This window comes from Labeo rohita, chromosome 13, assembly GCF_022985175.1.
Source record: "Labeo rohita strain BAU-BD-2019 chromosome 13, IGBB_LRoh.1.0, whole genome shotgun sequence".
NCBI lineage: Eukaryota > Metazoa > Chordata > Actinopteri > Cypriniformes > Cyprinidae > Labeo > Labeo rohita.
Genome location: NC_066881.1, coordinates 27,136,059 through 27,153,681, shown reverse-complemented (window position 1 = coordinate 27,153,681; position 17,623 = coordinate 27,136,059). Strand labels below are relative to the sequence as shown.

At 31.6% G+C, this 17,623-nt stretch overlaps 1 protein-coding gene across 1 annotated transcript in view; it reads left to right on the top strand.

Annotated features, from left to right (window-relative positions):
* Positions 1-4,229: 4,229 nt before the first annotated feature.
* The window catches only part of lmbrd1 (LMBR1 domain containing 1), a 123,451-nt gene continuing 110,057 nt past the window's right edge, over positions 4,230-17,623 (top strand). Inside the window, exons 1-3 of the mRNA XM_051126451.1 lie at positions 4,230-4,322; positions 6,479-6,655; positions 16,180-16,243. Coding sequence (XP_050982408.1) covers positions 4,254-4,322; positions 6,479-6,655; positions 16,180-16,243 — 310 coding nt within the window. The 5' untranslated portion in view covers positions 4,230-4,253. The remainder of the gene's footprint in view (positions 4,323-6,478; positions 6,656-16,179; positions 16,244-17,623) is intronic.

The window sequence follows — 17,623 nt, the reverse complement described above, 5'->3', positions numbered from 1 at the left end:
ATACCTGAGCAGCAAAAACAACATTCACAGGAACAAGCAATGCAGCTAGTGACATTATTGGCTTTGTGACATGATTACAGTGTCATTTTTCCTATATTAAAATGAATGATGACTGTGAATTTTTTTCCTATATATATATATATATATATATATATATATATATTTCCTTTTGGATCGGTGCTTTGCACATAAACTAACCATGTTGCCTGATTTTAGAAAAGCTTCCTTACGTACTGTTTTGAAATGTTAATAAGTTAACCAGTTTTAAATGTATGTTGTAGCTAACTCAAGTCAGTTTTATAATATAAGTTTGTAAAAAATATTTCTTTGCATATCCCTGTATTTCTGCATGTCATCGTGCAGAAATTAGAGTAGGCTACTTGGAAACAGTGAATCATTTGCAAAGGAATTGATTCAATTGATTCGTTATTTTTATTTATTTATTTTTTTTTTTAAAAAAAAGCCTCACTTCTCCCATCACTACATAAAATACTTAGCATGTCACTTGATTTTAGCAAAGAAATTTGCTTACGTACTGTTTTGAAATGTTAGGGACCTATTTTTTTTCTAAGACATTAGCCAGTATTAAATGTATAGTTGTAGCTGAACTCAGGTCAATTTTACAATTTAAGTTCGTAAAAATTAACTTCTTTGTGCATATCCATGCATTTAACCAGCATGTCATCGTGCAGAAATTTGAGTAGGTTACTTCGAAACAGTGACTCATTTGCGAAGGAATGGGTTCAGTTGATTCAAATTTTTAAAAATCCTCACTTCTCTTTGCATATCCATGTATTTCACCAGCATGTCATCGTGCGAAAATTAGAGTAGGCTACTTCGAAACAGTGAATCATTTGCGAAGGAATCGGTTCAGTTGATTCGAATTTTTAAAAAGCCTCGCTTTTCCCATCACCAAATAAAATACTTACCATGTCACCACATTTTAGCAAAGAAATTTGCTTACGTACTGTTTTGAAATGTTAGGGACAGTATTTTTTTTTCTAATAAGTTAGTATTAAATGTGTGGTTGTAAGTTCGTAAAAATTGAGTTTTATTTGAATATCCATGTGTTAAACCAGCATGCCAGCGTGCAGAAATTGGAGTAGGCTATTTCGAAACAATGAATAAATTGCGAATCGGTTCGTGATTCGAATTTTTAAAAAATCTCGCGTCTCCCATCACTCAACAAAATACTTTCTCTTATTCCAATTTTAAACCAGATACAACCACATTTTAGCCATTCGTAAGTTGAACGAAGTGTAAACACTGTGGTTTTATCATGCTATCAAAAAATAGGTCCGTTTGCTTGAGAATCGCGACCACTTCGAGTCCGACACAGTAAACTGCCTCAACCAATGGCGTGAGCTTGGAGGCGGGGCTATATGTTTTTCTCACCAATCAAAGATGTTGGAGGAAAACCATATTCGAACTAGTTCGAGCGTCACTTAAAATAATTCACTTGGTGTCACTAATGGTGCAGAAGATAACCTTAAAAATGTTAAACGTGCCTGATGTCTAATGTACATAACGAAACAAGGACAAGCATTCCACTTGGATACATTTTGCTTGGATGACATTAAATTTAAAGCAGTCTTTAGCAAACCCCACCTTTCCTGCGGTCCTGCCCTGTCAGTTTATTGTGGACACCAGTTCTTGGGTTGGATTATCAGTGAGAAGAAGGTTATTCATTTACACCTCTTAAACTGGTAATTATCCTCATTAAATCGAACCGGATTCGTTCTCCTGATGTACAGCCAAGCCATTTGAGGAGATAAAAAATTAATTAGAAATAGCGACAGAAAGCAGATTATGTTTGATGAATCTCAATGAAAAGAATAGCTGAGCTAGACATTTTCTGTAGGCAGAGCCAAGAGGAAAATCTTAGATTGCTGGTTATAGGCTTATCATACGGTGTTAGAAGGCATGGATAGTGTGTTTGCGTTTGTGTGGAAAATTGATGATGTCTCTGCTTTATTTGGAATAAACTCATGATTTATCATTCCACACTTAATCTATGGTAAAAACACATTCATTGTTCACAGAATGTGAAGTGGTTTTGTTCTTAACCTGATTATAGGAAAATCTTTCTATCATACATCACCTTGTGTATGTTTAGACATATGTTGTTTTTGAGTGGTGTGTTTAAAATCCAGATGATTGTGACAATGATCATGTATTTCTTGACTCTTTTGATGTACTTTAAAACATACAGTGGAGTCCTGCTTCAAATCACTGTTCACCTGTGGATGACCTCTAGAGTGAGTTCTCTGGAACAACACTGACTCTCTGCCAGTCATCTGTGTGGTAATTGAACTCAGAGGTTCAAAAAGCTGGCATTGAATGGAGGTCTGTAATATTAGGTAATTGGTTCTGAGGTGTAAGGGATGGAAATAGTCTTGATTACATTAAGGGCTTAATGGCTCCCAATGTGTCACTCAGTCAAAAGTTGGCAAGCAGGTACACTCAAAGAACCACTTCCAGTTTTGCTCACTGGTTATCACCAAGGACAACTGGATTATTAATTCATACATGGTGGATCTCAAATAAAGAAAGGGAAATTAAAATTTAGCAAGTATCATGAATTATTGCAGAGACACTTGGGCTAGATTAAATATAAGAAGAGTGTGGATGAAGAGTTCCAGTCAAAACATTCGCACACTGTCCCAACAGAAGGGCTAAGGGATTTTAGGAGATTAAACTTTAAATCGCGAAAGCGATTTCTTTCTCATGAGGCAAGAATCAAGACAGATGGTCATTTTGTTTTTGGATATTCATCTCCATTTTTTCTTGCATATTCTTCTCAAAAAAAAAAAAAAAAAAAAAAAATCACAGCATACGTGGTTGAAATTTTTACTGGTATCTTCTATTTATTTATTTTTTTTCTTTTTACTTGTTTATAATTATATTTTATTTTATTACATTTTTTAAAAACTTTTTATTGTTGATTTTATTTCTTAGTCTTAATCATCTTTATTATTATTATTATTATTATTATTAGTGCTGTCAAACAATGAATCACGATTAATAGCATCCTAAATATAAATTTTTGTTTACGTAACATATGAGTGTATACTGTGTACAATTAAGATGTGTATATATATATATATATATATATATACACATACAGTATATATTTTGAAAATATTCACATGCATTTACAATCTCATAAAAATAGGTACAAAACTGTACCTTTTAAGGTACAAGTGGCCGTCACTGGGGTGGTACCCTGAGGGGTACAATTTTGTACCTCTAGTTGTAATTTCAAAACATGTTTTGAGTACATAATTCAAGGACCTATTGTGTAGCTTTTAAGGTACCATTATATGTATTGTTCCCCTAGGAACAAAAATGTACCTCCGCGGTACCTTTTGTTCTGACAGTGCATGTATATATTTATATTCATATAATTGATATTTAAATATTTTTAATATATAAACATAACATTTTTCTTAAATATATACATGCATGTGTGTGTGTGTTTATATATACGTAATAAATATACAGTGACTACACACACGTAAACAAAAACTTTTATTTTGGATGCAATTAATTGCGATTAATCAATTGCAGCGCTACAAATATTAATAATAATAATAATTATTATTTTCAAACTCAATAATTTATTTTAAGTGTATAAATGTATTTTTCCTTTAGGTATTTATTTTTGGACTCACCTCAGACTCATCTCATTCACCTCAGACTTGGGCAGACAATAATGTAAACAATGATGTAAACAAAATTTTGGCAACTCTTTACATTTCAGTCAACTTTTACATTTATCCCATCTGTGTATATATTGGTATATTGGTAGGGAAAAACACATGAAACCCACTGTTCCTATGTGAAAGATAGCAAACTTATTAGTTATTCAAACCACTTTTTTTATCAGTTAAAAAATACACCTTCAATTACAATTTAACAAATGTGCACATTTAGCTCAAAATCTAAAACAGTACAGGAACAAAAATATAAATAAAAAAATAAATGCGCCTCAATAAATGTAGAAATGTCTTAATCTGTGACTATTATGCTGTTTATTTATTACATTAACATTTATAAAATGTTCTATGTTATTCCGTTTGTAAAATGAAATGATCGAATCTAGGTCTAGGTTCATTAATGTATGTAAATAGTCAAAAATGTAAAAGTGTTCAGTTTGTTTTGTATTTGAACCCGACTAGCTCACCCGTGTGTTGTGTGACGTCGCCTGTCACATGGCAAACGTCATCTGTGTTGCAGGAAGTGAAGCAGTCATGGCGACGCCTGTAGCGTTACTCTCTGAATCTGTGCTCGGATGGTCTATTTTCACCATTGTTTTACTGGTGAGATACATGGATTATCCATTATTACATGTATTTACTAGTATTAAGTTGTTAGACGCAGTATTCCCGCGTAGATTCTGTCACGTGTAATCCTGGTCGATGTGTATCTTTATACTAGTGCATATAACACATAATACATCTATCTAACGATTGTGGTTGTTACTTAATGTCATATTATAAACCTGCTTATGTTTACAGTTGCAAAATATTTGTAGGCTTTTACTAGATTGTCAAACTGAACTGTTTTACGTTGTTAAAGTACGAAGACATAAACCCTCCAATTTCAATAAAATAGTGCAGTTCATATTCAAGTACAGTACAAATGTGTTATTGATATAAAACGTTTTTACCCATCATATTTGTATTTATTATTTTATTTTATATCCATAATTATTGGGGTAAGGTATGAAGATATTAAAATACATTCTTATCCCTGAGTCAACTGTAAGTTATTGTAGGATTGTAAGTGATTACCCCCAAAAACGAACGATTCTCTGTTACTATTACTTCGTAGCTTTCTTTGTTTGAGGTGAGACTACCTGTTTGGTGACCGATGGCTGACGATTGTTCAGAAAATGTTATTATTTTTGCAGTTCCATTTAGTCATACAGACACACACCTCACCTTTAAACACGTAATTTGTTTTTATTCCACCTGGTCGAGGTGTTTAATTGAAGTTCTGCCAGAGTCTTAATTTTCTAATTAAAGTGCATCCTGCTCAAGTTTAACAAGTGCAAAGAGAGCAGTATTTCCTGTTATATAATTGGTTTGCCACATCCTGATTTAAATGCAGAGCGCTGGGTCATTATCTGACCAACAATTCAGGCAGAATCTAATACGCATAGGGCTCTTAATTGATCCTGTCTGAAAACAGCATCCCGTAATCACAAGCTCATTTTAGCTGCGTCCTGAGAGCTTCTAGAGGATGTGTTTGGAATACGACCTTTCACTCTGAAACAAGTTCCTCTTTAAAGTTGGACTCTATTCGTTTTTTTTTTTTTTTTGCCTTGTTTTTAATGAGATACAACGCAATGCTTTTCAGAGACAACTGTCTCAGAGGCTTCTAAATCTGTAGGCGAGTCTGTCCTCTTCTTTTTAACACAGAGACTATTGGCTGCTGTACCAGAAGGGCAATATACAAGCACATTTTGAGTTATCTAAATAGCACTTGTAAGCAGTTTTGAACTTGAATGGCCTTTAAAGTGTGTTATGAAAAGGCCAGCTGTCTAGTATAACACACATCGGTTTGACACCAGAGAGATTTAGGCCTGTTAAAACAGTGTCACACAACTTTAATACAATTATTACAAATAATCACAGGCTTAAACACTTAACTAAGACAGCATTTTTTTTGTATGTTTATGATTATGAACAGGACTTGAAATATGGGTTAGTTAATGGGGATTTACTTTTGAATTTTGTTACTTTTTATGGAATTTTATATGATTATAAAAATGGTAATGGTAAAATGGTGTTTTATATATATATATATATATATATATATAACATTAAAAAAATAAATAAATAAAAAGATTTTTTTTAATGCATTTTGTGTAAAGACATTTGTACATAGAATTAATATTTGTCTACAAAACTAATTTCAAGCATTTAATCAAAAGCCTTTAGGTTCACATATCATGTGGTTAGCGTATTAATTTAAACGGATTATTTTAATGCAAATCTCATGGTGTCCCCTGTATCTTCAGGTCATCTTGGCATCTTGTAATAATAATACAATTATTACAAATAATCACAGGCTTAAACACTTAAGTAAGACAGCATTTTTTGTATGTTTATGGTTATGAACAGGACTTGAAATATGGGTTAGTTAATGGGGATTTACTTTTGAATTTTTTCATACTTTTTATGAAATTTTATATGATTATAAAAATGGTAATGGTGAAATGGTGTTATTTATATATACATATATATATATATATAGTAGTGTTTAAATAAATAGTGTTTTTATTGCATTTTGTGTAAAGACATTTGTACATAGAATTAATATTTGTCTACAAAACTAATTTCAAGCATTTAATCAAAAGCCTTTAGGTTCACATATCATGTGGTTAGCGTATTATATAGTTATTATTATAGTTAGTATATTTAAATGGAGTATTTTGATGCAAATCTCATGGTGTCCCCTGTATCTTCAGGTCATCTTGGCCTTCTGCTGGGTTTATATTCGGAAATATCAGAGCCGGCAGGAGAGTGAGGTTATCTCCACCATCACTGCGATATGCGCTCTGGCCATTGCGCTCATCACATCGGCTCTTCTTCCTGTTGATATCTTCCTAGTGTCCTTCATGAAGTATCCCAATGGCACTTACAAGGTAACCATATTCCTGTACAGAAAGTATGTTTGATGAAAACTCTGTGCTTGATTTAACTCTGTAGCTGTTCTCATTCTTATTCATTGTTCAAAACCAAAGTAAGCATCATATGAGATGACAGCTCTACACAATAAGTGATTTGGATTTTTACTGTCACCACTTGTGAATACAATGGCATTTCTTTCCTAAAACATCCCATTATCCAATCAAATGCAATAAGAAGAGAGATCAATACTTCAGGTTTGCATTCACAGACTGAATTGAGCACATCTTTCTTTTACGTTAAGACTCAAATGGTCTAACGAGACAGTGGTTACTATGGCAACTGAACGGCATAATTAATGAAACTACGGGCCCACCATTCTTCCTTACGGATAATGAATAATTAAGCATAGAATTACCTCGTCTGACATGAGATCTTTAATGAGTGCTTCACTTAGTACTTCCGTGTAACTTGGTTCCTCCCTGCGTACAATGAAAGCACATTATGACCTGAGTCTGTCAGTTTGTAAAATGGAAAAAAGTACCCTTACCAAAAGTAATTTCGACTACTTTTGCAAGCCTTCTGAAGTTAAATGACAGACTGAAATTTATTCACTGATAATTTTGCCCTTTTCAGTAGCCCTCAAATCTAATTTGAACTTCCATATTTTCAAACTTGCCACTTTAAAGGTTGCAATATTTTAGAACCAGTGGCAATTTGAAAATGTGCACAAATGAGATATTTTAGCTTTGATGGAACTTTAACACTTCTATAGTATGGCTAGTGTTGGGAAAAGTTACTTTTAAAAGTAATGCATTACAATATTGTGTTACTCCCTAAAAAGTAACTAATTACTTTTTTAACTAATTAACTAATTCTGTTACTTAGTTACTTTTTATGGAAAGTAATGTGTTACATTACTTTTGCACTACTTTCGTGTTACTTTTTAAATCTGGGCAGGTCTTGATTGTTTGTTTTTAATATAAAAAGTTCAGTTTTTACCAAATGTAAAAGCCCTTTTACACCAAAAAGTGAAATTAATAAGCCTCAGGCTGAGTAAAAAAAGCTTCAAATAAATTTGCATCTGTAGAACGCAGGAGAAGAAAGTTCAACACTCTTCAGCAATAAAAAACAATGAAGCACAAATGTTAGTTTACCTAAAGTCATTTTTCTTATTAGTAAAGTTGAACTGGATCATCAAAGGTCAGCAGCAAAAATATTGGTTAATAAAATGGGATTAAAGGGTATTTGTGTTATTTAATATTTAATGATTGTAGGTTTGCATTTCACTCTTTTAATTCATTTTGATGAATACTGAATCTTTTTTTGCAAGTGAGATGAATTAATGCATGTTCACATCTAGAACTACAGTAACATCAAGTTCACACCTCTGTACTTTTGATTTCTCTCCACATGAGGACAGGAGACTTGTCAGTCAATAAATGGGAAAAAAGTAATTGGCATTACTTATTTGAAAAAGTAACTCAGATATTTTCTTGTAAACTAAAAAGTAATGCGTTACTTGACTAGTTTCTTGAAAAAGTAATCTGATTGCGTAACTCGTGTTACTTGTAGTGTGTTATCCCCCAACACTGAGTATGGCTCTATATGGATGTATTTTAAGATACCTTTTTTCAATCTGGATCACAACAGCATCTGTTTTTCATTAATTTTTTTGTATAGTAAAAGCGCCTCTGCATAAAATTATCTCTTAAAGGAGAAGTTCGCTTCCATAACAAAAATTTACAAATAATTTACTCACCCCCTTGTCATCCAAGATGCTCATGTCTTTCTTTCTTCAGTCGTAAAGAAATTATTTTTTGAAGCAAACATTTCAGGATTTCTCTCTATATAGTGGACGTCAGTGGTGCCAAAATGCAATTTAAATGCAGCTTCAAATGGCTCTAAATGATCCCAGCCAAGGAAGAAGGGTCTTATCTAGCAAAACTTATTTGCAGCCTTTACAAAAAAAAAGGTAAAACAGAGATGTAGGACGATTTGGGGGAGAAAATTAGATGGGAGTTTTTTGACATACCCTAACTGTCATGAACCGGAATACACAGAGTTCATGCAGCGTTTGAGTTTAAAAAGTATATAATTTTTTTTTTTTTTTTTAAGAAATTAACCAATTGTTTCATTAGATAAGACCCTTCTTTCTCGGCTGGGATTGTTTAAAGCCCTTTGACGCTGCATTTTGGAAGTTCAAACTCGCGGGCACCATATAAGTCCACTATATGGAGAACATTCCTGAAGTTTTTTTCTTCAAAAAACATAATTTCTTTACGACTGAAGAAAGAAAGACATGAACATCTTGGATGGCAAGGGGGGTGAGTAAATTATCTGTAAATTTTTGTTTTGGAAGTGAACTTTCTTTTTAAAGATCCCTCAAAAAATGAAAATCACTTTACAACAAATTGAGGTTGAAGAAATTAAAACAGTATTTCCATTTTTGCATTAACTGTATCTTTAATTGGAGAGTAAGGGGCCTGAGACTTTTAATTCCGGTATTTGTGTATGATTACATAACATTCGATTTGTGCCGGACGTGAGGTAATTTCCATTGTTTAATAGTCAAACATGTTTTGACTATCAACAGTTGTCTGCCGAAATGGTTGATCTATAAATAAATGCATTTGAAATATCATAGAACACACCGGTAGTAATTACCAGGCAGCGTAAATCACCACTCAAGTGTGTGTGTCCAGAATAAATTGAGATCTACAGACACACTGCTGGCCTCGTTTTCATTTGAGATAATGATCAACCCTAGAATTGTTAAAAAGGGCTTTTAGAGGTCAAGACCTGATATAACTTTATCAGAATTAGACGAGATTCATTACTGGTTTCATTTCGTTAATTGGAAGTTGAGGGTTTTGAAGTGTTCTGAAGAAGACAGACCTGCTCGATCATATCAGAGATCATCTGACTAGGCGGAGGAGGTTAACCTGAAGAGATTCTCAGTGACTCTATCAGGTTAATTAGATCTCTGATGAAGCTGCTGATCTTTCCTTGCAACCCTTTCTTAAACACTTAAAAATTCATAGATTATCTTGAGTCCTAGAGCACTGTTGTGTAATGTAGTGAATAGATCAGCACTAATCACATCAATTGGAGTAAAGCAGAGACCATTTTATTCTTACCTTTATAGTTTGAAATGTCCATTCAGGAAATACTTGTTAGTTTTTGATAATATGAGGAAGTGCATTCGTTCACTCAATGACACTGACACTGGAAAATATGCAAATAACAAGTTTTATGGAATCTGCAGCGTGAAACGTCAGCTTATGAATACCCAGGATTAATTGTTAAGACTGGGTAAATTATGAGTAGTGTGAAACATAAATCAGGATAACCTACCCAGGCTTAGAATTACTCAGGGTTAACTACTTAAAGTTTTAGACTTAACATAAGTTCAAAAATATAAAATTATTAGGGTTATTTCTGGTGTTTGCTATGGTAAACTTTTGCTTATGCAGAGTTTTACAAGTAAATTCATTTGTGCAACAAACATGAATGATAACTATAATAAGTAAATTTTTCAGCTTGTTGAGATGTGTTTTTATTTACACTGCCATTAAAAAAAAAAAAAAGATTTAAAAAAAAAAAAAAAAAGAAGTTTCTTATGCTGCATTTATTTGATCAAAAATCCAGAAAAAAATGTAATGTGAAATATTATTCAATGTAAAATAACTGTTTTCTATGTGAATATATTTTAAAATGCAATTAATTTCTGTGATGCAAAGCTGAATTTTCAGCATCATTACTCCAGTCTTCAGTGTCACATGATCCTTCAGAAATTATTCTGATATGCTGATTTATTATCTGTTTTTAAAACAGTTGTGCTATTTAATATTGTGTTAGGACCTGTAATACTTTTCAGGATTCTCTAATAAATAAAAAAGTTAAAAAGAACAGCATTTATTTAAAATAGAAATCTTTTGTAACAATATAAACTATCATTTAAAAGGTTGTGGTCAGTTAGTTTTTATTCTTTCTATTATTATTATTTTTTTTTTTGAAAGAAATTAATACTTTTATTCACCAAGGATGTGTTAAATTGATAAAAGTGATAGAAAAGACATATTGTTAGAAAAGATTTCTATTTGAATAAATGCTATTCTTTTAAACGTTTTATTTATCAAAGAATCCTGAAAAAAAGAATCAGAGATTTAAAAAAAATATTAAGCAGCACAACTGTTTCCAACATTGATAATAAAAAAAAGTATTAGCATATTAAACTTCTTTCTGAAGGATCATGTGACACTGAAGACTGGAGTAATGGCTGATGAAAATTCAACTTTGCATTTCAGGAATAAATTCTATTTTTAAAATATATTAAAATAGAAAATGTTATTTTGAACTGTAATAATATTTTAAAATATTACTTTTTTTCTGTATTTTTGATCAATTAAATGGCAAGTAAATAAAAAACATTAAAAAACTTACTGATACCAACTTTTTGAATGGCAGTGTATCTAAGTGATCAATAGATTTACATTGAAGTATGGGGTTAGAATTGTTGCATATTTCCAGATTAGAAAATTACATCGATTTTGAGCAACATGTAAATGTAAAGATATTCGCAAATGTTAAATCCACAAAAATTAGATCCACAAATATGGACAGGAGTTTCCCAAAAAATGACAGTGTATCTAAGTCTTCAAAAACTTTACATTGAAGTATGGGGTTAGAATTGTTGGATATTTCCAGATACAGGTGTATATACAGGTGTATATAAGTCGTTCACAAAAATTAAATAAATTGACAAATAAAATGAGATTTGCAATTTAAAAAAAAAAAGAAATGTTTCCAACTTTCCATTTATTTGTTTTATAAATACTGTATAAATTTGTGAATCATTCTATTTATTTGTGAATTTGTTTAAAGGAGAAGTCCACTTCCAAAACAAAGATTTATATTTAATGTACTCACCCCCTTGTCATCCAAGAGGACAACATTTCAGGATTTTTCTCCATATAATAGACTGCTATGGTGCCCCGATTTTGAACTTCCAAAGTGCAGTTTAAATGCGGCTTCAAACGATCCCAAATGTGGTTGTAAACAATCACAGCCGAGAAAGAAGGGTCTGCGTCACTGCAGAACTAACGACCCAGTCTTTACAAAGTGAACATGCAAAGAAGATCAAACACCCTTAACAAAAAAGGTAAAACAGCGATATAGGGTGATTTTGAAGTTGAGGGAGATCATGAGATGGGAGTTTTTCGACATACCCTAACTGACATGAACCGGCGCCAGCAGTCCATTATATGTAGAAAAATGATAAAAAACATAATTTTTTTACGACTGAAGAAAGAAAGAAATGAACATCTTAGATGAAAAGGGGGTGAGGACATTATAAGTGAATCTTTGTTTTGAAAGTGGACTTCTCCGATAACATTGGTGAAGCTCAAAATCTATTTATTGGGAAATAAGCAAAAATTCTAACCCCATACCTGAGCTATATAGGCCCCGGAATTTTCCAGAAATGTGAAGTTTTGCTGTCGACTTATATAAGACTCATGTGCCCTTGTTATAGAGCGCAGAACTGTATTTATTCTAACTGTTCTAGGAAGATTACAACCGATTCTGACGAAATGCGCTCACCCGAATGGGTGGGAAAATGTCGTTTGATAATCGTTCTGAAGCTCGCTGTGATTCACGTCGCATAATAAATCAGGCAGACAGGTGCTTTTTGTTGTAGGAGGTTGAGATGGAAGGAGCCATCAAGTCTTGGATAAACACGTAAGATTATGGCAGCGATCTCCTTGGCTCCGGCCTTCCGGTAATCCGTTTTTCTGATGTGACGATCAAATGTATCTCTTCCTCCAGTCGAGTAAGCTGGCTTAATGGGCAGAGGAACCTTCCCGACTAAACATCTTCTTAATGCAGCCTGTGCACGTAGGACTCTGTAGGTTTATTTCTGTTTCTCTGCCCTAAAGAGATTACAGCAATGATTGACAGGCCTGGGTTTGGCTAATGAGGATGCGCTCTCAAACGCTAAACTTGTAGCAGTGCTAGACTTTTCGTGATAAATTGTTGTTAAATCAGGCTTCTTTCATTCTACAAATCTTTGTTATTCTGTGGGCGTTCTTTAGAAACCCACAAAGCTGATCTGCTTAAAGCAAGAGACAGATTTGTGGCACCTACAGAGGCCTCAGGAAGTATTTGGACACTTAAAAGATCTTAGTTTTGTTTACTGTGTTGACTCGTTTTCTGGTAGGATCCTGCCCCCTTTCTCCCTTTTTCTTTTTTAAATAGCCAGTATGCTTCTATATTTCATTTATTTTTTATTGTAAGTAAATAAATTAATATAATTTCCAAACTTTGTGTTAGTGTATGTAACAAAATTTTAAGCATGACTTAAGTCGACCACTGTACACCACCTAAAGTTTGGGGTCAGAAAGATTTTCTTAAAGAAATTAATTTATGTCTTCAGCAAGGATGCATTAAATGGATAAAAATGCCAGTAAAGATAATTATATGTTACAAAAGATTTTTATTGATAAAATGATTTCCACAAAAATATTGAACAGGACAATCTTTATGTCTTCACAGCAACCCGTCAAAATAAAAGTTTGGTTTAACTTTGAGAAACTGTGACAGAAATATATTACTTAATGTAATGGCAATACTACTACTACTAATAAAATTATTATTAAAACATTATTTTTTTAAAAGAAATATTTACCAGAGAAATTACTTGCCAGAATTTATATATAAATATAAATATATACATATATATATATATGCATATGTGTGTGTGTGTGTATATATATATATATATATATATATATATATGTATATATATATGTATATATATATGCTTTACATTTAGTGAAACCATTAAAATGGAATCTAGAAAATTTATGGAAAACACAGAATTTGATAAAAATTAAAAAAAAAAAATGAATTTGAAGGGAAAACATTTCATAGTGCCTTAAAAATTCAAATTTGTTCAATTTTTAATAAATTGTTGTTAAATTGTATATGTTTCATGATTTCAATTAATTATACATGTTTTTAATTAATTCTTTTTTTTTTTTTTTTTTTTTTTAACCATTAAAACGGAGGAAAAAAATGTAAACAGAAAAAAAAACTGAATTCAGAAAAAAATGTAAACAGAAAAAAAATGAATTTGGACAAAATTAAAATAGAATTTGGGATTTCATAGGACTAACTTACATTAGTGCTTGTGTTTATGTATTTTAGATATTAACAGAAATACCATGAAGAGAAAATATACTATTACCTTTTCAGGTTGCCCATGGTTGTGGACAATTCGAAATAGGGAAGTTTAAAATTGTTATTTACATGCTTGGAAATCTGGAAAATTTGTAAAATCTTAAAAAATAATTTAAAATTCTATTTTAAAATGTCAGCTATTACAGTTAGAAATTTCTCTTTGTCAGTGTGATCTTTATGAAATGATTGTCCAATAATCACAAGTAATTGGCAATGTCATTGCAAATTCATAGGTCAACATATATTTGTGATATTTATGAAATATCTCATTATGTCTCGACCTGTTTCGAATCATAAAGGCTGACAGCAGGTATCCAACAATGGAATTATGTTTTTCTAGTGCTCGTGTAGCAATTATGGGTTTGCTCTTTTGGCATGATGAAACGTTGAGTTATGAATACAGGATGGAGTTCACAGAGACAGAGGAGTCAGAGAGAGAGAGAGAGAGAAAGGAAGAGAGAGAGTGATTTACTGCGGCAAGGCAGACAGCAATTCTCTCTGGCATTTGGATCTACTCTGAGAACCTGTGAGTCATCAAAGTGTCAGGTCACGTTTTTGATGGAATCTCTGACACATTGGGAATAAAAAAACACACTGCGCTTGGAGAGCCACTTCTTTGTATCACCACTGTCCCATGGCACCATTTGAAGTCCTGTCACAAAAACCATGTTTTACCTCACTGAACAGTAGAACAGTATATTTGTTGGTCATGTTTTTATTCTCTGAGATGCATATCCTGCATTATATACTGTACTGCATTGTTTGTGTACATTATAGGGCAGTCAATTTAACATATTAATTTGGTATTATTCATTTACTGTATGCAATTAATCATGCCACCTGACACCTCATAATCATAAAACACCTGTCTAATGATGTGGAAATAAACACTTTATTGACAAAAAGGCTAGTTTTTATGTCTGCCACAGTAATATATTTTAAATGATATACAATTATAAAATGATAAACTATATAAAATTATAAAATGAGCATATGCTGTAATATTTGTAATATTTTATCTACTAATTGTGATAAAGTAATCAGCAGTAATGTAATGTGTTTTAAATTATGTTATGTAATATATTTAATATAATATAAAGATACATATGCTCAGCCTTAGATTTTTAAAATATTTGTAATATTCTCAAATAAATTAATCAACGGTAATGTAATGTATTTTAAATTATATCAATTCATAAAATGAGCATATGCCCAGATTTAAAAAATATTTGTATTATATTTTTAATATGCTCAAATATTTGTAATATTTTATAATCTATTACTTGTGACTAATTAATCATGTAATGTATTTTAAATTATATAAAATTATACAATGAGCATATGCTTAGATTTTTTTAAATATTTGTATAATATTTTAATATGCCCAAATATTTCTAATAATATTTTATAATCTATTACTTTGTGATAAGTTTATCAACAGTAATGTAATGTATTTGAAATTATATAAAATTATAAAATTATAAATTATGTAAAATTATAACATGAGCATATGCTTAATGTAATGTAATCTATTTTAAATTAAGTAAAAGTAATGATAAATTATTATATTTACAAAATATTTTTAATATGCTCAAATATTTAAAATATTTATATGAAACGTGATAAATAATAGTAATACAATATATTTTAAATTATATAACATTATAAAAGCATATGCTCAGATTTGTAAAAATATTTTTGTAATATTTTTAATATATTCAGATATTTTTAATATTTTATAATCTTTCAACTGTGAGAAGTTAATTAACAGTTATGTAATATAATATATTTAAAATGATATAAAATAAAATTGTAAATTACAGCTGAGCCTATGCTCAGATTTTTTTAAATATTTATACATAATTTATAATCTATTAATTGTGGTAAATTAATCAACAGTAATTTAATGTAGCATATTTTAAATTCTATGCAATTATAAAATGATAAATTGTAAAATTATTTTATGATTTAAAAAATATTTTATATACTATTTTTAATATGCTCAAATATTTTAAATAATTTATCATCTATTAATTGTAATAAATTAATTAACAGTAATGTAATTTATTTAAAATGATTTAAAATTATAAAATGAGTATATGCTCATATTTTAAATATTTTTAGAATATTTTCAATATTTTATAACTTATTATTTGTGATAAATTATTCAACAGTAATGTAATTAATTTGTTTAAAAAATTAAATTAATTAACTACAGCCATGTAATCTAAAAATTAAGATATGTCATAATGTGATTTAATGTATTTTATTTTATTTTATTCTTTTTTTGTAAATCCAGGAATGGGCAGCAAACAATGTGACCCGGCAGCAGATTGAAGACACAGTTTTGTACGGCTACTACAGTAAGTACTTACCTTGCGTTTTAGAAAAAGTACCGTTCATACTCCTTCATCATGTGTCCTTATTGTTGGAGTTTCATTGTGAGAGCCAGCACAGTCCAGTCCACAGCTCTTCGTTAATGTCCATTCACACGGGTTATAAATTATGGCGCGTGCCCGATCTGACATCGGCCTACAAAAGCTGGCAGTTAAGTCGCTGGATGGTTTTATTTGTGTGGAACCGTCTTGGTCAAATTAAGCTAAAGTGAGTGCAGTTTTCAGCTGAATAAATCTCTTGTCTCCGATGGTAAGAAACCACATTAGTCAGTGACCTTTTCCGTGAACAAGGTCGGAAAGACTTGTGAACGTGGTCGAACACGTCTTTTAGGAACCGCAATCCTCTCTTTATGACTTCATAGCCTTAAATATGTCTCAGTGACACACATGCACGCTTTAATTGAGTCCTCCATTGCTTCCACTTTAAATAATATCTTTTAGGAATGCTGGAAGCTGGGACAAGGTAACATAAAATTGAGTTATGGCACAGTTGCTTGATTATCATTAGAGTTTGCGAACAGATGCTGCGCGGAACAGGCAGTCAGTAGTAGAGCGGCACGGCGTCTGTTGAGCAGTGCCAAGTGCGCTAGAGACAAGCTGTCAGCCAATACAAACCAGCCAATCAAAAACCCTCACTTCCATCGTCAGAAAAGCATCAGAAGATTAACAATGACAGTGCAGGTAGACACGTCGCAAATCCCCTGTCCAGCTGTCGGCCCGTGTTCTCCGAGAACAAAACAAAATATGATTTTATGCTCAAAATTGATTCGATAAGTCTGTAAGATATACTTTGACAACAAAACTTTGGTTTCAGGAGAACTTTGGAGTGATTTGTGCCAGAATATGATGCGGAAAAACATGTTTGTAGATAACGTCAAGCATTTGCAATGCATTTATTGAGTGAAACAGAATATTCAGTGTGAAACATTCGTTGGGATTTGATTGCATCATGAAAAGCATAAATTATTAACGGTATAATAAAGTATATTACGAATGGTACTTAAGGCTTAAGGCTCATGCTTATGAGTTGAACAAAGCCCTAACCATAAGTATTAAACATTGATGTTTGACTCGGCCCACATATTGCGCTAAAAACAGTTCAAATCATGTGGCTTGTTGAGGAGTGGTGTGATTTTACTTCTTTAGGTGTTTATTTATTTATTTTTTGCTGTTCACACGATAAAATCCTCTAAACTTGTATTGAAAGAAGAACCTGAGGTCCCAGAATATCTTGAGACTTGAAGGTTTGATGCTTTTTTACCATCAGAACCACCCTGTTAATGTGCCAATAATATAGCAACTTCTTTTTTTAAGAAAATCCAGTAATCTAGTTAAAAGTGATGGTTT